A 22,530-nucleotide genomic window follows, 5' to 3' on the forward strand; every position below is an offset into this window, starting at 1 on the left:
CGTAATCTTATGGTAATCATGGTAATCTATAGTATGTATAATCTTATCATGTGGAAATACCTACAATAAGTAATAACAATATTAACGATAAAGCTTACTCTACGTAACTAATCTGCCCTGGGGAATCTTAAGGACACTAAAATGTCTACATGAGATTCATAATTATATTATAATAAATAATTTTCTCAAAATAAAAAATATATGAATGTTTCCGAATGTTTAGTATATTCTTGTATACTTGGACTTCCATGTTAAACCACCAAACAAAATAATATAAATGAATTAAACAAAATATGATAATTATCCGTACATGGTGCCCGTATAATATACTGATCAATACACACTCGTCTCTGCCATCCTTACGACACAACGGCCAAAATTAAATAAGATTTTATTATTATTAGTTTTGAATCGTCCTCTATCAGAATTTTTTTTTTTTATGACATCGAAAACCAGCCAGTGAGCAATCTATAGTATATATAATCAATAGTAATATTAATAAATATTGTTATTTTTTATCATATCGTAACAAAATTGTAATTAAAATAAGTGATTTACCTATATCAGATTAATGTTTTTAAACAAATATATCTACCTAAACAATATTTAGAGTCCATTTTTTATTTATGCGGGGAGGGGGCCTCATTTTTTTTGTGAAAGTCTTATTTACAGCGTATTTTTACCATTTTAGGACAGTCACCTCTAGAAAAACAATTACGATTTAAAAAAAATGACCTATCTAAAGTACCACCGCATGCCAATTTAAAATCTAAAAAAGTCCTAGAAAAAACTTTTGGACCAGTATCCGAAAAAGTGTTAAATAAATAAAATACAAACATCATTATAAAACCATAATATCCTTCACTCCAGTCAGAATCTAAAAATGATAATGTGATAAAACATTTGTGTTTACAGACAGGTAATTCGTTATACGTGCAATAAAAATATAAAATTATAGTGAAAAATTTATAATTAGAAATATTCATATATTTACCAAATATTTTAATAACTGTTTTTAAGACATTATTTATAGAATTAATAACACTTAGGTATATTATTATGGATCTCAAAATATTACCCCTGCACCGTTGTTTTATGCACATTGTAAATATAAAAATGTATACCAATCACCTACTATTTATGTGGTATAATTCAAAACTTTCTCAACTTGAAATTTTTTGAATCAGAAAAAAAAAATTAGAATGAGTCTGGTCTCGGTCAACTATTAAAAATTATTTTCAATTTTCAGTTTAGTCCGGTCTCTAAAGTTACAGATCGTGCACACTAGTACATAGTCATATCAGTGAATATTACTATGATTTGGTTATTTGAAAAATACCTCCGAAAGACCGATCAAGTCATTCATTACAGAAAAGATAATCTAGTGGAATTTTGAATCATATTATTCACGATGTTTCGTAAAAATCACGAGTTGATTAAAATGACGCATGCGAAAGCGCTAAACCTGGTATTAAAAGGATGCAATTCTCGACTTGGAAAAATTAAAAAAGGGGGACTCTATTTACTTTAAAAAAAAGAGCGTCCCCAAAACTTGTTAAGCGTTATAATTATAACATAATAGTGGTAGGGGGACGCTAACATTTCTGAAAATTAGTTGGGGTACTCCGTCCCCTTGCGTCCCCCCTCAAGTCGAGCACTGAGAGGATGTCATACCCGCATTTATTGTCTTCGGCTGACAAACGTACAACATGACAAATTTGCATTCAGTAGTTCAAATTTAGTGATGTTAATTTTAATCAAGGGCACCCGCAAGGAGGGGCAAGGGAGGACAATCCCTCCTAACTTTCCAGCTATTTAAAATAATTATATCCAAATTAAATAACCCAAAATTCCAAAAATCATAATTGGTACCAAGGTGTATCAATATTTATAGCTGGTTACGTTCAACAGTGTGTAAGAATCGTTTATCCGGATTATGTATGTTAAGTTTACACAGAAAAAAAATCGAAGAATTTCATTTAGCTAAAAAAGTTGTTGATGAATTTGGGAAAATAAAATAAAATTGCAATTTGTGTTCAATTAGTAAAATTGTTTAATTAGTATTAAAGTGTTTGATTATTAATAAAAATTAATGGTGTCCCCACTCTGAATTTTCATCTGCGGGCGCCCTTGGCTTTAATATTAGAGTAAACTGACTTTTAATCAAACTTTAAGGGAAAAACATTATCTGTGTGTTGTTGGTCTGCTTTTTCTGATATTCAAATTTTTATGGGAGTCATGAGTATGTAAATTATTACAATTTAATAAAACTCATAACTCGCTTGAAAATTAAAATATCGGAAAAAACTGATCAACAAAACACAGATAACTAATGTTCTTTCCTTAAAGTTTTATTATAGGACAGTTCACTTGAATATTAAAACTAAAATCACTACATCTGAACTACTGAAAGCATATTTGCCATGTTGCATGTGTGTAAGACGGAGACAACACATATGGGTGTGGCGTCTTCTTAAGAGGAAAATTGTAACGAGATAAATAACAGATTACAGCGATTGTCTATGTGAACCTGATGGTCAGATCTTATAAAACAATACTGTAAGAAAAAACTATGACGATGCCGCTGTAATTCTGGCAAGGACGTTTATCTATCGTTGGTTATATGTACGATCGAAATCGTAATCGCAGTTAGTCGGTGGCGCGGGTATAAAAAAAGTCCATGGCCAATACTGGCCTGGAGCGTACTCAACGTTCATAGGTCAACGGCCAATGTTGCGTAAGCATGGGCTTGATATATTGATATTATGAAATATCGATATTTTGCTTTGGTACATCAATATAATTTGATATTTAATACATACGATTATATCGATGTATCACTGATATTTATTTTTCTCTATCCTGACCAGGCTGTCTCAAAACTGCTACGAAAATTATATTACCAATTTCTATTTAAATTAATTGCGGGAAAAGTAATCTCTTTTCAAAACCAATCAATAAAAAAAAAATCCAAATGTCTACAATCCATCGTATACTCATTCCTTTCTGAATTAGTTTTCATTCTAGATTATACACTTAAACGTTCATAAGTTGCCAAAACATAAAATTAAAAAACCATTAACATATTTATTTTTACTCGATAAAAAATATTGGAATTTATAATTAAATTAAATGGTGCAATGAAATATTAAAATATAAATAAAAGTAAAAAAATTTCTCTTAAAGAATTGTTACCTAACACTTAATTTTCAATTTTGTAACTGAAAAAAATGTGGACAACAAACATCAATAATTTATCAAATATCGATATTATTATTGTACAGAATATGCCTAATGTCGCGTTGCCTCGCGCGACGACCGTCGCCCCGAAACGTTAGCATTAGAGGCTCTTCCAGTAAGCGTCGATTGCAGAGCATACGGTGTCATCGCGTCGGGAACTCGCACAGTGTGTGCGACGTGCACACTGGTGATTTTGCTATTTTGTTGGCCAGACTGCTCAGAACGCGATTGCCCGCACTGCGCACCAAGCGCTTGGGATATCGATAGTTCCGTGCGGCGTCTGCTTCTCCCTGTTACCCCCACCAATGGCAATCAATTCGCATTTCCCGTCATGATTGCCCGACAAACACAGACGCACTGTATGTAAGTTGATTTTCCAGAATACTATTTACACACACATATAACACTCATTCCGTCACTCACTCACCTCATTCTCTCTCTCTCACACACATACACATACTTCCTATTTTACAAAGTTTTATTTCTCCTCGTTCGTTCTATTGTGAGTCTCGCGACTCACGTTTATCTATTAATATAAAATTATTTGTCTTTTTCTACGTCCGTCGTCCAGTACCGTTTGTGTTCTCCTCGGTGGATTTCTTCGAATAATAAGGTAAAAATGTTCGGCGGCGTGCGCTTTAGTTGGTCGATAATGACTAGTGGTATGCAACGCTGTGGTGTTGTATGCTAGTCTGTATTTGTGTGTGTATTCGTATGACTGTACGAGTGTGCGCCAGTATAAGCGTAAATGCGTGTGTGTGTGATCGTGTGTTGAATCCGTGCATCCGCAGTTTACGAGTATACAGTTTACAGTATAGCTGTGTTTGCTTTTCGCGTAGTTTGCCTTGGTCGCCTAGGCGTTGTCGTTCGGTACATTTTTATTGTTTACCTGTTGATCGGCCGATTTTTCTTTCGGTTATCGGTCTCGGTTCACCCCGGTTTGTATATATTTTATGTATTTTTTTGGACAGAAAATATCTTTTCCGGTGATAGTCTAGGGGGCGACGACCGTCGTCATCGTCGTCACCCTTCCCCGTTCCTCACGTCGACGTTCGTGTTCTTCGATCGACGTTTCTGTTATTTATATGTTCTTCAATATTAATTATTTTAATATTTGTAGGTTTTTATTATTTTAATCTTTTATACCAGGAACTGGAAATTTCGTAGCCAATTAAATCTATTGTGTCCTTTGTTGTCTCCACTTTTCATTCTTAACCTATAAGAGTAACAACGAACTACGCAATGGTATTCTTTTGATTTTGTATAATACACTGTGTGTATTGATTATAACTATTACCTATCACAGATAATCATTATCGCATAGTATATTAACTTCTTTTCTTTTTTTTTTTTTGACAGCTACTTATGTGTTTGACATAAAATAGTGTTTTACCCTTCGAATCCATGCATAGGTGTATCAGGTGCTGAGCTTAATCAGCTGACTAATGTGTTTGTCATCTTGTAAAAATCTAATATTACCAAGAATTATTTAATATAAATTATCGTCATAATTAATTTACGATTTTCTTTAACCTAATGTCTACTATTAGGTGTTCCAGCTAAAACTTAAAACCCTGATTAAAATATCTTAATCTACTTATTTGTCAATATTGTTAATTTGCAATTGTAATTTAAGAGCAGTGATCAATCTTACAGAGAACGTTTAAAAAAATTCTTGGTTAACTATACAACTATACTCCATAATGTACAAAAGATGTATTATTTGGTGTAATTATTGTAGGGTCGGTGTATGTTAATTCCAATTAAATTATAATGTTATTGTTTTCATCTATGGTCATTCTACATTTCTATATCATGTAGTTAATTAATTCATTATTTTAGATTTGAGAACATTTTTGTATTTTTTATTATTCTTATTAAATACAGCATTTAAATACTAATAATGTCAGTCAAAAAACTTAGGATATTTTGGAATTCAAATATGATAATTACTATTTATTATTTGTATTATAATTTTAATATGATTTTTTTTTATTTAAACATTTGAATTTTAATAAATTTGAATGAATTATATTAGTAAAGGTTTTTTCTTGTGTCCATTAAATGTAATCATTATTTTATTAGCATATAGATCCTCAATTAATTTTTTTTTCCTTGAAATTATTCTGAACATAACATTTTGTATAAGAAGTTCTATGTTACTAAATTCTTAGATAGTTGCTAAACCATGATCTAGCCTTCTACTTATGATTGCATTTTAATAAATTATCCTAACAAATTATTTCTTTATTTTTACCATTTATTGAAATTATTTTTACAATAATCAAAATAAAATTCAACTGATATTAAAACCGATTTTTTCTTTTAAATTAGTTTATTTTATTTAATCTCAATTTGATATAAAATATAGTATTGTACTTCCATCATCATACTTTAAATTCGAAAAATTATATTTTGAATAAATTTAAATATCTAAAATTTTGGATTAAGAATATCTTATTTTAATAAATTGTATACACCAGCGGTTCTCAACCTGTGGTCCACGGCCATCTAGCGGTCCGCGATATTTATGTCAGGGGTCTGCGGCAGCCCTAACACAACATATACCAATACATAACATGAGTGCATTATTATATTATTGTTGGATTAATATTATTATTATTTTTTTTTAATATATTTTTGATTATATACTAGATAGATTTTATTATACGATGTTATAAAATTTGTATCTCAACCATCGTATTAAGCTAGTAAAAATTAAATTTTAAGAATATTAAAAAAAGAGATTAAAACTATAATAATTAAATTTAAGTTAACTGAAAAATTAAGTGAAATATAAATAATTATTATAATTTTGGTTTTAATAATAGAGATGTTTTGTAATATAAAGTATTTGACAAAAAAATTAGTAAGAGGGTTCACAATTTCTAAAAATCTTTCATCAGGGGTCCGTGATCTACAAATGGTTAAGAACCGCTGGTTTACACCAATAGTAATATAAAAAAAAACTTATTTTATATAAAATATTAAATCAATAAAATATACATTAATATATGTATAAATTTAACAAAGTTTTTAAAACCCAAGACCATGGTATTGGTTGTTTAATATAATAATTAATTTAAAAATTTTTAATCTTTTCCTTCACCTTTTTCCTAACTATTTAGAGCGGCTACCTTGGTCCTAAACCTCTACTTGTTTCGATTTTTTCATTCCCTACGCATACCAACGGCCTCCATATCATTCACAATTATATTTAACCATCTCTTTTTTAGTCTTCCTCTTCCTCATTTCCCTTTAACGTTCATTTTCATGACTACTTTCATTGCTTTTGTTTTCTCTTGCTTCATCAGATATAAAAATTAACTAAAAAAAATATAATTTAATGTTTATTTAATACTCTATTATTTAATCATATATTTTTGTTTTGTTTTTGTTATAGATATTTGCATGGAATTTAGCTGTGATACTCATCCAATATTTAAGATTTTATGTACTTATATTTATCCTGAAGTGTCAACTTTTATACACCTACACTGGTGTCTCATATCATAATATCCAGTTTATTGTTGGATACGAAAGAGGAGGAGACATATTCGTCCCAGCAGGTGACACGTAAAGACACGACGGACGTCTACGCAGAACGCGGGGGTGCTTCTCGTGTCTTCGGAGGAAGGGACGACGCCCGTTCTGAATCCAATCAGCAACCGCGTTGGATACCTCCCTCGATAATCAGACGCGATGCACTCGCCCAAGAGGACGCCAATGATGCCGTGTTTCGCAAGGTGCGCGGCATTCTTAATAAGCTTACGCCAGATAAATTTCAAAAACTGAGCGACGACATTTTGCAAATTGGATTAAACACCAGCGTTGTCCTGAAGGGTGTCATATTTTTGATTTTCGAAAAAGCTCTCGATGAACCTAAGTATAGTTCTATGTACGCACAGCTATGCAAACGGCTTAGCGACGAAGCATCGAATTTCTTAATTGATCAAGATCCCAACACTTTTCGAGAATTATTACTGAAAAGGTGTAAGGTTGAGTTTGATAACCGTTCCCAAGCAACTGCTGAGTTTGACAATGACAATGGAACACCATTATCTCCAGAAGACGAAGAAAGACGACAGGTTTGAATAATTAAATTGAATTATTTTCTTACAATTTTATTAAGTTTTTATCCATTAATTGTTGATTAGTTAAATTTTTTAAGTTGGGATAAATGTATCTTGTAGTATAGTTTTTTATAATTTTTTTATATATTTAATTACATTGAAAAGTAATATTAATATTTTACAAAGCCTGTTTATCACAACCTGTTTATAATCAATATATCACTGAAACTAGTTGTATGTAATATTTAAAACATTTTTTTTTTCTATTATTTAATTATTAATATTTATCAAATTATGAAAGTAATGAACTAAAGATAGAAAATATTATTATAGCAAATATTTTTTTTTATTTTTATAATATATTTATGTATTCTAATTATTAGGTGGCTAAGCGCAAGATGTTGGGCAACATACGCTTCATCGGCGAACTTGGCAAGTTGGAGATTGTGGCGGAACAAATATTGCACTTGTGCATTCAACAGTTATTCCCGCGGAAGTCCAATGTCAAGGACGCGGCGGAGGACCTCGAGTGCTTGTGTCAGATAATGAAAACATGTGGTCGCATATTGGACACGGAAAAAGCAAAACCACTGATGAATCAGTATTTTGATAGAATTGCTCAGTATGCTGAAAATCCTGAACTGCCGTTGAGAATCAAATTTATGTTGTTGGACACCATGCAATTGAGAAAGGACAACTGGGTACCACGAAAAGCTACTACCACAGAAGGTCCTATGCTCATGGATCAGGTTAGTTTATTATTAATATAAATTATTCCATAAATTCTAGTTCGGGAAAACTTTATATTTCATTAGGAATTTCTGTATAAATATTTATGAATCAATTTTGAAATTAAACACTTTTTATAAATGTATGTATAAATATATTTAGATTAATTTAAATATTACATTAAATTCAATAGAATTTCTACATCAACTTTTAAATGTACCTTGATTACATATTATTATAATAATTGTGATAATAATTTATCTAGGTATTCTGTATAATGACTTAAAAATTATAAACATTAAAGATTTTTACTTGAATAAATATTTATAATTTTTATTGTTTGTTCATAGGTGACTGATATTGTAAGTGGAGAGACAAACGGGCAGAATCAGAGAAATAACCAAATGCAAAATGTGAATCAGTCAAAAGAAATGTTTAGACGTTCACTAAAAATACGAGATGATATGATAAGTTCCACTCCGGTGTTACCTTTTAACTCAACAATGCCGGATAAATTTAATTCCATAAATGGTTTTACCAATTCAAGTAATTATTATAATGTTAATGGTCGCAAGAACCAAGGATTATTGAATCTAAATTCTAGCAACAATTTTTATTCATCAGCTAGAATAAATTATACCATTAACACTCAGCAAAATAATAATACTAATAATAATATGAACAACAACAACATGAAAGATCTAGGTCCCAATATTAAAAAACTTTTGCGTGCACAACAGGGCACAAAACCAGAAGACATGTCCTTACGTCCAGCTGCTAATAGTATGTTGTGTAAGCCAATTCAATTGAAACCGCCCCCAATTTCTATGACTCACATGGGTCAATCTAATCAAATTAAATCAACAGAAATACAACAAATTCAGATCAAACAAAATGCTCACGATAAACATAAACACTTAAAGAAAGATAAAGGTGTTTCTAAAGAAGAAGCAATTAAAAAAGGATTAGATATTTTAGATAAACTTTGCACTGATCCATCGATGGATGCTGTTAAAGCAGTTAAAGCATTTGCTGATATTAAAGTACCGGATAGATTTTTGGCTGATGTGATGTATGTCCTTCTATTTGATCGACTTCGCAAGAGAGTTGATTTGGATGAAGAATTATTATTCCGTTTTATACAGGAGACTAAAAAACAAAATATTGTTTCTGATGTATTTGCCATAGATTGTCTTAAACGTTTTATATTGAAAGGACCTGAGTATGAGTCTGATGATGATAAAACTTTATACAAACGTTTTTCCAAGTATGCTGCTGAAATATGTCAAAATGTTTCTTCTTTATCAGAACTTGCAGAAGTATCAGAAAATGGCAAAAGATATCCAGCATTTTTAATGGTTTTACAAGAGTTGAATGAAGTAATTGGAAAAAATGAATTAATAACAGTATTCAAAGAAAGCAAAGTCAATATACTTAATACATTACCAGATTCATTGAGAACTAAAGAACAACTTGCAGAAATTTTACAAGAACGTAATTTGACTTTCCTTTTTCCATTGTTACGTATACAATCTGATTTATGGAAACAAATCACTAGCGATCCAAATCCAACTCAATTTTATAAATGGATCAAAGAAAATTTAGATCCCGTCCATTACACCGATCCTGGTTTTATAACAGCATTAACCACAGTGATGGTTAAATTTATTACTCAAGAGACAAATAGTACAGAAGTAAATGCCCCAAAATCTGATTTAGAAAAGGAGAAAAGTCTACTAGAAAAATTCAAGCCAATTATGAGAACATTTTTTGATGACCGCATTGATTTGCAAATGAATGCTATTTATGCATTACAAACATATTTCTATTCACTTGATTTTCCTAAAGGATTGTTGCTTAGATGGTTCAATTTAATGTACGAGTTGGAATTTGTTGAAGAAGAAGCTTTCTTAAAGTGGCGTGAAGATGTAACAGATGCATATCCAGGAAAAGGGAAAGCGTTGTTCCAAGTTAACACTTGGCTAACATGGTTAGCTGAAGCTGAGTCCGAAGATGAAGAAGATGATGACGATTAAATTTTTAGTTGAACTTGAAAAATATCATTATATTCTGGTTTTTGGTTCTCTTTAGCTTTTATGTTGTTTTTTGTTTTTTTTTTTTTTATTTTTTTTTTTCACTACTGATTAATTTTTCTCGCATGTACCTTGAACATGGCATTCAAATCACTTGTACTGCTGCCTGTTTATGCTACTTGTTAAATTATCGAATGTGACGCTCCATTAAATCAATTGACAACCATTATTTAAATATTATAATTTTTAAACAAACTTAAAAAAAAATTCAAAATTATGTGTTATACTCAATTTTATGTATCATTTTGGTTTATTATTTGCTTATTAATGATATAAATTATAAATAATTCACTGGAAAATCCTTTTTTCATTATATTACTTATTCATAGCATTTAAATTGAAAAATATCAGATTATATTAATAAATGTATGTTAGACATTATTGCTAAATGAAGTAGAAATATTACCTATTAAATCTGAAATCCCACAAATGTTATTTCAAAATATTTTAATTAATTAATCATCTTGGAAGGAATTTAAAATTTTTTTTTTTTGTTAGACCCACAAATAAAATTGTAGTTTTTTCATAATAAACAATATAAAAATATTAGTTTATAAATATTGTGCGCTAATAGATTTTAATAAGCATGATTGACTTTAATTGTTACTTTAACTATTATCTGATAACATTTTTTTTAAATTACATGTAATCAATAATTATAAAATTAGTTCGTTTAGGATGTAATGAAACTGAAGTATATCATATTTGTGTTTTGTATTAACTGTTGATCTACATTTCGGTCTTTTTAAAACCCTGAAGTCTAGTACTTTTCTAGTTGATAATTTTCAAAATGTTACATTCTAACATATTTATACAAAATAATAATAATTATAATAAAATATATAATAAACTACTTAGCAACTGCTATTGGTTGTTGTATGATTGAGAAAAATGCCTCTGCACTCTGTTGCTTTTTTATAGTGAATGTAAACATAGCAGATCCTATTTTTTTAATGAACCCTGACAAAGTGTAGTCCAAAATTGGAAGTGTACACTAGATTCAAGAAGTGTGTACCTACTAAATACTAATAAATGAAGATGTTTTAAGCAAGAAGACTATTAAGGACTTAAATATATCTATAAGATTTTAAATTATAACTTCCACATCAAAATAAATAATTTGTTAATAGTTAATAATATTAGATTTTTACCAGATATAATTATATTTTAAGTTCAAAAATATTAACAGATTAGTTGTTACTTAACTATAATGTGCAATTTGATTAATAATAAAAAAAAAAAAACTATTACTAAAAATTATAATCATTTGAAAGTGAATAGAGAGGACTGTTATTTTATAATTTTTATCAATTTGTAGAAAAAAAATAGAGGCTGAATTGTTGCAGTATACGTTTAATGTGAATTTAGTCACCTAATACAGTGTTTCCTAACATTTATGCGAAGTCGGTCCTTAAATAAATGCATAATGTATATCATAAATTATTAGACAGACGATCCTAAAAAAAAACTTGCTGTGCTTTAATTTAATAACACTAAAAAACACTAATCATTTTATCATATACTTAAACGATATATTGTAAAAATGAATTCTTACATATATAATTATATTTTGGTAGTCCCTAACTAAAATATTTTGCGACATAATTTGAGGAACGTTAAGTAATACACCGAAAGGAAAGAAACAATTGCAGTGATTGGATTAATTGGCTAACAGAAAACAATTATGGAAGTGAAATAATATTTTATAATGTCAAAGCATTGAAAACGTCTGTGGTTAAAAAAAATTACGAGCTGTTCCAGCTAACGAACATTTTCCAAGCTTATTATTGTGAAAACTAAACTAAGCACAATCATGACAAAATCGTTTGGATGGTCTTACAATATATAGTGAGCAAGACCTTGATTATAATTAAAATATTAACGGTATAATTGTTACTTTCAAAATCCCTACTTCTGTGGAACGTATGATGCAGTTAATAGTTATGTTACGTTTTTAAAGTATTGCTTAAGTTTTTATACATTATTTTATTATTATTATACTGTTAATCGCCCCCTATTTTTTATAAAAATTCGTGCTACACATTTTTTACAGATTTAAAATGATATACAGAGCCTCCCTTTACCCCTTTCCATATGATTATAATTTTTAATACAATTTTAATAATAGTTCTTTTATATTAATCAAATTGCACATTATAATTGGGTAACTATTAAATCGTTATTATTTTTTTAAATGAAAGTATACTTTTCTTTGTAATAAATCTGAAAACTATTTATAAATTTTTATTTTAATATGGGATATATAACTTAAAATGTAATAGATATATTTAAGTCCTTATCAGCTGTCTTACTAAAACTGGATTCCTAAAAACACATTCACAGTAGGCTTATTTAATAGTATTTTGTAGGTACACATTTCTTGAATCCGTAGTACACACTTACAGTTTCAGACTTCACACTTTGTATCGGGGTTCACTAAAAAATAGAGGCTGCTGTTAATATTTTAATTATTATTTATTACAAGAATGTTAGGTTTAGAAATTTCTTATGTGAAATGTGAATCCCACACCCCTTTGCAGACTGTCTGCGCACGCCAATGATTCATATTAGATTATAATACGAGTATAATGATATAAAATTGCAGTACAAACAATTTAATTATGAGAAGGGATACCATTTTAACTGAAGGCTGTATATTAAAATCGTTCTGAGGTTAATAATTTAATCACAGAATATATATTTATTATGTGGTTTAATCTACTTCGATGATAGATATTTTGAGATAATATTGTCAGTTATCATTTATTGTTATTGTTGCAGCATATCCGTACCGTTCGACTGGACTGCGAGTTGGGATTAATTTTTAATTATTATTGGCATTTTACTTGCAACACGGAGGGAAGTCGGAACTTTTCATCAATATTATGTTGAATACTAGCAGGTGAATATATGGTTCGTTGTTAATATCAATCGCCGCGTGATTACGAAGATCATCAGGATCTTGTTTTTTGGCCGACCACATTCGTTGTCATACTCACAGACACGGAAAGACGGATTATTTGATTTCCATGTTCAAAGCGTCAGTTTTCGAATATAGTCGATAGACGCGTGTGACTCGGCGATACCATTAAAAACGAAAGTGCGAGTGGTTCTTTGTTGCATGTGATGCTCGGACATTATTCATTTGGGATCAAGGTGTTTACTTCTTCTAGACATTAAAATGTCTACAAGCCTCTGTAGGTTTATTCCGGTCATATGTTTTACAACTATTGTTTTCAATTATTTTACCAAAATTTAATTTTAGCGGACACCGAATTTGAATATTGAAGTACAGTATATATTCTGTGGTAATAGTTAATAGATTATAATGTGTAATCAAAATCACATTTTGTTTATCCCATAAGAATTACTTTTTACAAAAAATAAGCCAATATTTATAAATAAATTGAATAGAAATTGCTGTTTTCATTTAATATTTAACAAATAAAAAGTGTATTCTTATTTTCATTCCAACTTATGTTATCTGCAACAGTTAGGACATTATAAAAACAATGCATTAAATAAATTAGATTTTCTAGACCAGATTCTTAATTGAATTTATAGATGGATCCTTTAGGATTTCTACTATAGATTTTTTGCTGATTTGTAATAATTAGATTTATTTTATAAACAAAAATATCTAGAAAACTCCTTAGGGTAACTTAGTTCTTTAATCATGTATAATCAGTGATAAAAATTAGTAATTATTTTTAATCTTTTTCCATTAATCTAGGTTTTGTAAAATATTCTCTCTTCACACAAAATAAATGTCCAAAAATTACTATTTTGGGTTTCATATAGCAATATAAGACAAAAATCTTTATTCTGTGCTTTAGTCAACTTAACTCAAAATTCTTTTAAGGTATATTCAATTTAAATTAATCATTATATTTCCAAGTATACTAGAAACCAAACTATTTTGTTTAAATGATGATTAACTACAATTTTTTTTAAAAAAAGTAGACCCAGTTTAAATTTAGTACAATTTAAAAATTGCATATTGTTATAAATTACTTTTTTTTGATTAAACATACTTTGTGTGTACAGAAATATTATAATTCAATTAATTATTTATAATTCCTACCTATAAGTTTTTATTATAATTATTAAAAAAAATCAGGTGATTTTATTAACTCAAAAGATGTAACTTTTTCTGTACACATGAAATAGAATGTTGTATTCATTTTAAATAATTTAAAGTTGTGTTCTAATACAATATTTTAATTATTTTTTTTTTTTTATTAGATTTTTCCGTAGTTTTAGCAGTAACACAGCTGCTATTACCAAAATTCATCGGAATATTTATCCACAACACTATTACACTAAAATTGTTCAGCCTGATGGATCCAGTTTTACTGTTAGATTCATTGACCCTCGTATAATTATCAAAGTGAATATATTATAATATTTTAAATGTATTTACAGTTTAAATATTTTTACATTTGCTTTCAGTTACCTTTAGACATGAACTCAATTACTGAAGAGGAACGTAAACGTAGACTTGAAGCAAGAAAACCAAAAAAAAAAGTGAAAATTGTAGAGGAATTAGATGACTCATTTGACAGGACTAAATACCTTAAGTACTTTAAAAAGTGAAAATTACCTAACAATGATTTTTAATATACGTGTTGTAAGGATTACCATGTACATTTGATGTAGAATGTTCATAATACACATAATTTTTGAAATAAAATACAAGTTATTAGTAAGACGTTTATTTTTCAATATAATTGACACATCGGACAGATAAAATTTTAAGCAAGAAAAGTACAAATATATATGCGTATTCATAAATAAATTAAAGTAAACAATATAAATGCAATTTGTACTCTGGTACACATCTGACCGATGGCTGCAGACTTTTTTTTTAAATTTATATACAATACTACAATAATTCCGATATTGAATATGCTACTTCATTATTATTACTTATAATTATATTCAAATTAACTTTAATGCTTAATTTATTGACATTTATCTTATAATTTAATTCCTAATAAACACCAAAGTTTTTGTAGGTTAACTGATTCCTTAAAGCTAACCAAATGTTTGAATAAAAACTTTAAAAAAAGTACATAGAAAAAAGATGTACATAAATAAATATACAAACAAATATTTTATCAATTAAAAAATAAATAATGTATGTATGTATTAGGCACATTTTTATTTACTAAAACAGGATAACACACACTACCTAATGCTATAGGATATTTAGATGGGGGGTTTATTTTTTATTTTTATTAAATAGCAAAAATGAGGGTAGACAACGACAAACAACATTAAACCCAATTTTACAAAACGTAATTAAAATAACAAACACATTAACTAATTATACCAATTGTTTGGTAGATTTAATCTCACTGTAAATAAATGCAAATAAAATTACCCATTAGGATATAAACAAAATATTTTCAAATTTCAAGTAAGACTTAATTCTACACTAAATTTTTGTTGCATTGTTATAATTCCAAACTTATATATTAAACATTAAGTTAATACATCAAATGGTAGACAACATCAACATAAATTGTTGAATAAATGCTATTCAAATTAATAACAATTTAGAGTCTGAATAGTCAAAACATTAACCAATTGTATCCATAGTAATGTAAAATACTATTTTTTTTTTTAATCTTAATAAAATAAGATATTTATCTAGCTAATTACATGTTTTTTTTAACATTTATTTAGTACAAAAATTGAAATAAAATTTTAAATGACTGGAATTGTATTTAAAAGTTTTAATATTAATCACAAAATTATACTACTATATATTGGTAAAATTAAATAGTAAGAACTGTAGTAGGAATTGATATTTATGTAAAGGAAGTACCAAAATCAAAAGATTTATAAAATTAAAAAAAAAATTCTGTTTTAATTACATAACAAGTTTAATTATTATTAGAATAATCTATAATTAAAACTAATAATAACAAAATAGTTACATACAATTCACTTAAAGAAATTTAGGCGAATAATTGTTAAGCTAAACATTAATAAAATATATCTAATATATATATATATATCTAATATATATATATATATATATATTGCATACATAATAAAAATAATACAAATTAATTAAATAAATCATCAAAAATTAAATAATATTCTTTAAATTGCCAACTAAAATTGGTATTAAATATAATTTAACATGATTTATATACTTCCTTGGAAATATCAGATAAAATATTACAATAAATTAGAAAATATAATTTGTAATACATTTTCTCCAGTCTAATATACTTATACACTTACATACATAAAACTCTTCAACTCCCATATATATATATATATATATATAATGACATACATATGGTGTGGAATTGTTTAACAAGCTGACTATTTGAGACTATAATGAGAAAAAATCTTGCAAAATTAAATAGTAACACATTCATATAAATACTTAAGACAACATTTTGACCATTCAGACTTTAGAATACCAAATTCATATTAAAATAAGTATCTTATAAAGTCTTGGGAAATCACAACAAATTTAGTGCATGTCACCAATTTTAAAATTAATTAGAGCCTGTAGTTATTTTTATATTACATTACCTATTTCTATTAAATGTTTCTTAATATTGATATAGGCCTAGTTATAAATTTACGTTTTGGGCTTGGAACACTTGATGTTACATTTTTAGTTAACACATAACTACCCTTAAACACAGGTTGTGGATAAGGCCGTTTATTATTAATTACAGTCTTATTTGGTGGCTGAACAACATATGTCATAGGCATATCTTGAACAGATATCAAATCATCAAAATTTGTCTTGTACTCTGATGCTTCAATGCCGAAGCTTCCATCATTAGAACTTTCTTCAATTTCTTCATCATCATCAATCTAAAATATAATTATAAATAATTATTAATATTAAATACAAAATTAATAATTTTAAATACATTTTTTTTTATAAAAATTAAACAACTTTTTCTTACAATTATAATATAATATGGTATTTGTATTACTTACATCATTGCCAAGATCATTAAGATTAGCTAAATCATCTAGGCCAAATGTAATTAATTGGTATGGTGAATCATCCTTATCAATTCTTGACTCATTATCAGATTCCTCTTCAACATCAGTGATCCTATCTTCTTCTTCTGATGTCATTTCTTGACTAATGATTTCTTCTTCCTCCTCCTCTTCCTCATCGAAGTAGTAGCTCTCACGGCGATCATAACATTCGTTCATTTCACCGCGTTCCAATGCATCCAAATGTTCTTAATCATAATTTATAATTTAAATATATTTTAAAATTTATTTTAGAAATATTTTTATTAGTAGTTACCTGGATTTAGCATTGCTCGCCTAATTGCTGAGGGATCTTTACGAGACCATTTTTGCATCTCATCATCCATTTTAGCAATTTTTGTTGGATTCATGGTCCATAAACATCCTTTTCTTGGAGCACCTGTACTACCGATTGGTTTTTCAATCTTTTCAAAACACTTATTTAAACTAAGATTGTGACGAACAGAATTCTTCCATCCACTACTTGCAGTCTTAAAATATGGAAAATGTTTGCTAAAAAATAAAAATAAAATACATTAATCAAGTCACACAAGTAAAAATGATATTTTCTTTTTTTTTCTTTGTAGGTATGTTGTTTAACTTACCACATAAAATTGTATATTTCTGAAACTGGTAAGGATCCAGTACTTGAATTTTTTAATGCCATGGCAATTAAGCAAGAGTAAGAATAAGTTGGTCTTGGATATAAGCCTAAGTGATCATTAATTCTGTTGGTATTAATTCTAGATTGTATTGGTTTAATTTGCTGCTTAGGTCTGACTATCTTGTAATGTCCAGCAATGGTATTATTAACAAAAGAAATGGGAACTGCTCTTGAAGCTATAGTAGTTTTCATTGTAGGTAGTGTTGATGGCATTGTTACACGTACAGTCATTAATTCTGTTTTCGGGAATCCGTTAGTCGTTGTTTGACTCAACAAATCAGAAAGTCTAATAGCTTTGGGTATAGGTTTTAGTTCTTCCACTTTCTTAATCTCTAATGGTATTTTCTCTGATTTAATACTTATAGATTCAGGCATAATTTCAGGTAACTTCATAACTTGATTATTTTCAAGTTTGAATTCAGGTTCATTCCAACTATCTTCCTCTGTTTTAATGTTCAGAGAATGTTCAATAGTAATAGGAGGATCCACAGTTTCAACAGGTTCATCTTTAATAATCTTTTCCGCTTCTGCAGATGATGGTATCACTGAATTTGGATTTACCATGATAGCAGATTCTAAGCCACCTTCTACAAAGTCTAAATGATGAGAATCAGAATTGGAATTGAGCCACAGACCAGAATTGAGTGGATCCATAATTGACATCATATTGTCATCATTTAAAGACAATGAATCATCATAGTTGAAGCTACTATTGGATAGTACACGATCATAATCACTCTTCATATCAAAGTCTATACAATCTTGATAGAATGTAAGACTATCTAACATACCAAGATCCATTTTGCTTGTTTGACTGATATATCTGAAAATAAATATGAATAGTTATTAAGATATATTTTATAAAATTTGGAAAATAATATTTTAATATCAAATCAAATTGTAAAAAAAAAAAAAACGTAAAGGATTTAAAAAGTGAAAATAGTTTAATTTTATAACATAAAAGAATATTTAAATAGTTTTGACTGTTATTACTTCGATTAGTATAGTAAACCGCGGAGAGATAGAGCCAGTATCGAAATAGTAAAAATCAATAGACGCGTAATTTTAAAGGGGGCTGGTGAACGACTTTTTTTGTTTTAAATACTCATTACGTATTATGTTCTTTTTAAGAACTATTCAAAATTTGATTCAGGAATAAAGCATATTTTTTGTTAATTTGAAGGTAAAATATGAGTTATCTCTTTTAAGAATCAATACTGGTTCGATTTTTTATAAAAATATTAATTACATTTCAATTGACGACAATGAATACGCTCATACTAAATATTGTACAGGTAGTGCGGATACACGGCGTGCACAGAAAATTATTGGTACCTCGAAGCCATAACATGTCGACGAGTTAATTTCGAAAATATTGGTTTTATTAAGTATAATTAAATAATGTAATACAATTTAACTATATCTCAAACACTCTTACCACGGTTGGACAGCCCTTACTTGCATAGACCATAGAAAGAATAAAAAAAAGTTAAATTGATGAGAAAAAAAAAATGTATATATATATCATTATTTTTTTCATATAAAATTGTTAAAATTAAAAAATATCAGTATTTTATTATTATGTAATCTATTTCTATAAATCTGCTTTTATGTATTAATGTTTGAACGGTAAAACAATGTGGAATAATGCGACCGGAAAGTTATTATTATCAAAAATCTTAATAATTAAATAATAATAAAAATATAATAAATAGTACCTAATAATAAATCTTGTAAAATTATAAACGGCTTTTGATGAAATTATATTAAAGTCAATAGATTATTATGTTATCTTACATTCATTGATGGTTAATTAGTTATATATAGAAAACTCGTAAGAGTTAAAATACAATTGGCCTGAGATGGCGATAACCCATAGCGCACTTCATTCATTCGTATTTCATGTTGGCGATTCATGACTTGTCAACGGCTATTGAGAAAATAAAACGCAACGGATATGGTTCTATAATTATTACTTAAATATAGCATGTATAATAAATTAATATCAGATTTCGAGTATTAACATAAAAGTGTGCGGCAGGCGTAATAGACTGATAACTTGGAAATTTTAATATATAATTTGTATAATGCACGAGTTCTCTTTCGTCGTTTGGTAAGTCAACGATATTTTTAACACGTTGTATATTCGAATCGTAAAAAGTAAATACAATCAGGTGCGCAAGAGAGATAGAATATTAGTAGAAGAGGCCAAAAAAAATGAAAACGTGTATCAACGCCATAAGTGGAAACCATAAGAAAATAATATAAAGTTGTACTACAATTCAGGCATCGAAATTATCTATAGTAAATACCACGCATATAACAATGCTTAAAGAAAAATATAGAATAATTAGCAATCACCAAGATGAGCTACGGTGAATTGTTTTTATTAAAAATGTTTTTGAATAAAACTTTAACACGAGGGACCCAATCTTAGGAAGCTAGTTGGTTGGTCGATAGTAAAAAAAAACAAATTAGACTGCTAAAGGTTTGAAGGGAAAATTTGTGGTTACATCAACGATTCACCCTTTTTATCGAGGAATATTGTCTATTCTGTATTTCCGTGTCTTCGTACTGCGGAGAGACGTCAACATCACAGACGAACAAGAGTGAGGGGAAAGGACCTTGAACCCATTTTCAAAGTAATACTAGTACTAATACTACACGGTTCTAGAGGACTTTCTACAACAAAGAAACCCAATCCGTTGCATCGCAGTGAATTATCAATGTAAACGACGCGGATAAGACTTGCGACCGTACAACATGACATTCTCTTTTAGAAATAAATAACCTTCGACCGGTCGATGGTATAAATAAATAAAAAAACCAAAATATAGAACAGGTAATTTTATAATTAGAAATGTATATTATCGCCAAACACCACGTGCTATTCTTTTGTTTCTGGTGCGACATCGAACGTAAGAGCGCGCGCATACATACACGCGTATAGATATAACACGACACGAAGACGGGCATGGGCAGCGGGCCGGGACTGTAGACGCTGGTGATGTTATACCATCGCATATACGCTCACAGTAGAGAAAATAATATAAGAGTGGCGCAAACATTCACGTAATAACGTCATCCAGAAACCGTGTTGTTATTATTATTATTGTTAATATATACACGGTAATCGTGGTGGGACCGGCGGCCTCCGTCAAAGCCGGTAACTATGGAAACCAGCGGCTTACGCGATCCATTATGGCGGGACCCCGCGTATGACCTTGTAATTTTTTATCTACCGGCGGAGCGCGGGACCCGGTAACCGGCCGCGCGGGATTTTCTAGCCGGATAAGAGACAGTGCCTTAACAACTAGCTCGTACAACAAAAGATAAATAAACTTTGTCGATATAAAGCTTAAGATGAAAACTATATCCACTCACCTGTGTCACGAAATTTTGACGGCGCGCCGTGGAAAACGTGTGGGTTAGCGTGCGCTGAGCAAGGCAAATATTCTCGTCGTTGAGGTGCGCTATCTCCGGCCGGCGATCACGATCCTCTACCTCCACGACACGTACGGCACAACAAAACGACACACACAACCGGGGGGGGCAAAAAAAAAAGCGCGCGCGACACACGGTAGACGGCTGTCGGTGATTTTCGCCCTGGCTGCTGGACGGACGCAAAAACGACGATCACACAACAAACGCGCGCGCGAAACGACGGAGGTGATGGACACACGGTTTTTTTTTGTTTGTTATCGTAAATATATTTTTTCGATTTTGCTCGGTAAACGCGAAAACCCGGGTGCGCGCGCGTTTGTAGAAGTTATCGCTCATGTGTGTGTGTGTGTGTGTGTGTGTGTGTGTGTGTGTGTATGTGTAGTGTAGTATGAAGCGCGGCGAACGTAACGATAAGAGAAAAAAAAATACGACGAGAATTTGGCGCGCTAGGTGTGCGTACGGAACGACCGGGAACAACGTCGTTCGCGTTTGTGCGTACACTGTGGTTGTCGCGGGGAAGAGAGGTACTACGCGTAAATACGTTATAGCCGGTCGGACAAAAAGAAAAACATCGTACCCGGTTCGGCGGACCAATGGCAGCCGTTCCCGCGACCACCCCGATCCACACCCACTAATTCCATTCATCGGGGATCCGCGTTGGTTGGCAGCACCGTCCGATCGGACAACGCCGCCGTAGCCCGGCGAAAAAGTCGATAATGATCACGCGCCGCCGGTCGGAACCACTCGCCGACACTTGAATAAATATTAACATGTATCCCCTAAATCGAAATCACCCTTTTGTTTTCAACGTTCTATAGTAGCCATTGCTCGGCATACATCATCGACGTGCACCATGATTTTTTATGCAGCCATTGCATTAGACAATAAGTTATGCCACTTAGCAGCTATTACATCTATTGCGTTGATCATTGATTTATAACATTGAATTATTTTCTTTTAAAAAAGAATGATTTTTCAGAGGCCATTATCGTTGTTATTGGTATCGATATGAACGGCTGAAGTTCAAATAGCAAAAATGCGAAATTTATTTGTTACATTCTTAGGTTTGTTTATTTACGTTAAACCCAAAAACGAATATCTTGTATAACCAATTTCTCTTTGTATAGTTTTGCCGGTAGAGTGGACACGCACCCATGGTTCGTGATTCTTTATTCACTTTTACTTTAATCAGTGTCGCCAACATCAATTAATGAATATATCTTATCCACAACCATGGTTATGAGTACTTGTATGCAAGAGTTCT

The 22,530-nt window shown here is 29.8% G+C and overlaps 3 protein-coding genes across 6 annotated transcripts; 2 read left to right on the plus strand and 1 right to left on the minus strand.

Annotated features, from left to right (window-relative positions):
* The first annotated feature begins 3,526 nt into the window (after positions 1-3,526).
* LOC112679386 (eukaryotic translation initiation factor 4 gamma 2) lies at positions 3,527-10,361 on the plus strand. Of its 4 annotated transcripts, none has more exons than XM_025549177.1 (4): positions 3,527-3,603; positions 6,644-7,328; positions 7,697-8,062; positions 8,393-10,078. In XM_025549177.1, the coding sequence occupies exons 2-4, from the start codon at positions 7,137-7,139 to the stop codon at positions 10,076-10,078; spliced, it is 2,244 nt and encodes a 747-aa protein (XP_025404962.1). In that variant the 5' UTR covers positions 3,527-3,603; positions 6,644-7,136. The 4 variants fall into 4 exon arrangements, with proteins under 4 accessions (XP_025404962.1, XP_025404960.1, XP_025404961.1 ...); XM_025549175.1 differs by lacking the exon at positions 3,527-3,603 and adding an exon at positions 3,619-3,853; XM_025549176.1 differs by lacking the exon at positions 3,527-3,603 and adding an exon at positions 3,951-4,178.
* A 2,184-nt stretch (positions 10,362-12,545) lies between these two features.
* Positions 12,546-14,844, plus strand: LOC112679393 (39S ribosomal protein L55, mitochondrial). Its single transcript, XM_025549184.1, has 4 exons — positions 12,546-12,808; positions 12,917-13,037; positions 14,381-14,525; positions 14,588-14,844. The coding sequence occupies exons 2-4, from the start codon at positions 13,021-13,023 to the stop codon at positions 14,729-14,731; spliced, it is 306 nt and encodes a 101-aa protein (XP_025404969.1). The 5' UTR covers positions 12,546-12,808; positions 12,917-13,020; the 3' UTR covers positions 14,732-14,844.
* A 1,483-nt stretch (positions 14,845-16,327) lies between these two features.
* On the minus strand, positions 16,328-21,794 carry LOC112679391. Its single transcript, XM_025549182.1, has 5 exons — positions 21,207-21,794; positions 17,764-18,645; positions 17,436-17,671; positions 17,114-17,367; positions 16,328-16,984 (listed from the first exon to the last, which is right to left on the minus strand). Exons 2-5 carry the CDS (start codon positions 18,621-18,623, stop codon positions 16,703-16,705), a joined length of 1,632 nt encoding a protein of 543 aa, XP_025404967.1. The 5' UTR covers positions 18,624-18,645; positions 21,207-21,794; the 3' UTR covers positions 16,328-16,702.
* Between the last annotated feature and the right edge of the window lie 736 nt (positions 21,795-22,530).

This window comes from Sipha flava, unplaced genomic scaffold, assembly GCF_003268045.1.
Source record: "Sipha flava isolate LNK unplaced genomic scaffold, YSA_version1 134_pilon_pilon, whole genome shotgun sequence".
NCBI lineage: Eukaryota > Metazoa > Arthropoda > Insecta > Hemiptera > Aphididae > Sipha > Sipha flava.

What these genes read in the sequence shown, in the direction of transcription:
- LOC112679386 (XM_025549177.1), top strand. Translation starts at nt 7,137, where the DNA reads ATGTACGCACAGCTATGCAAACGGCTTAGCGACGAAGCATCGAATTTC. An exon ending in AAGACGAAGAAAGACGACAG is followed by an intron (nt 7,329 to 7,696) that starts GTTTGAATAATT and finishes TCTAATTATTAG; the next exon opens with GTGGCTAAGCGCAAGATGTT. An exon ending in GTCCTATGCTCATGGATCAG is followed by an intron (nt 8,063 to 8,392) that starts GTTAGTTTATTA and finishes GTTTGTTCATAG; the next exon opens with GTGACTGATATTGTAAGTGG.
- LOC112679391 (XM_025549182.1), bottom strand. Translation starts at nt 18,623, where the DNA reads ATGGATCTTGGTATGTTAGATAGTCTTACATTCTATCAAGATTGTATA. An exon ending in GAAATATACAATTTTATGTG is followed by an intron (nt 17,672 to 17,763) that starts GTAAGTTAAACA and finishes TTTATTTTTTAG; the next exon opens with CAAACATTTTCCATATTTTA. An exon ending in TTAATGATCTTGGCAATGAT is followed by an intron (nt 16,985 to 17,113) that starts GTAAGTAATACA and finishes ATTATATTTTAG; the next exon opens with ATTGATGATGATGAAGAAAT.
- LOC112679393 (XM_025549184.1), top strand. An exon ending in ACCCTCGTATAATTATCAAA is followed by an intron (nt 14,526 to 14,587) that starts GTGAATATATTA and finishes ATTTGCTTTCAG; the next exon opens with TTACCTTTAGACATGAACTC.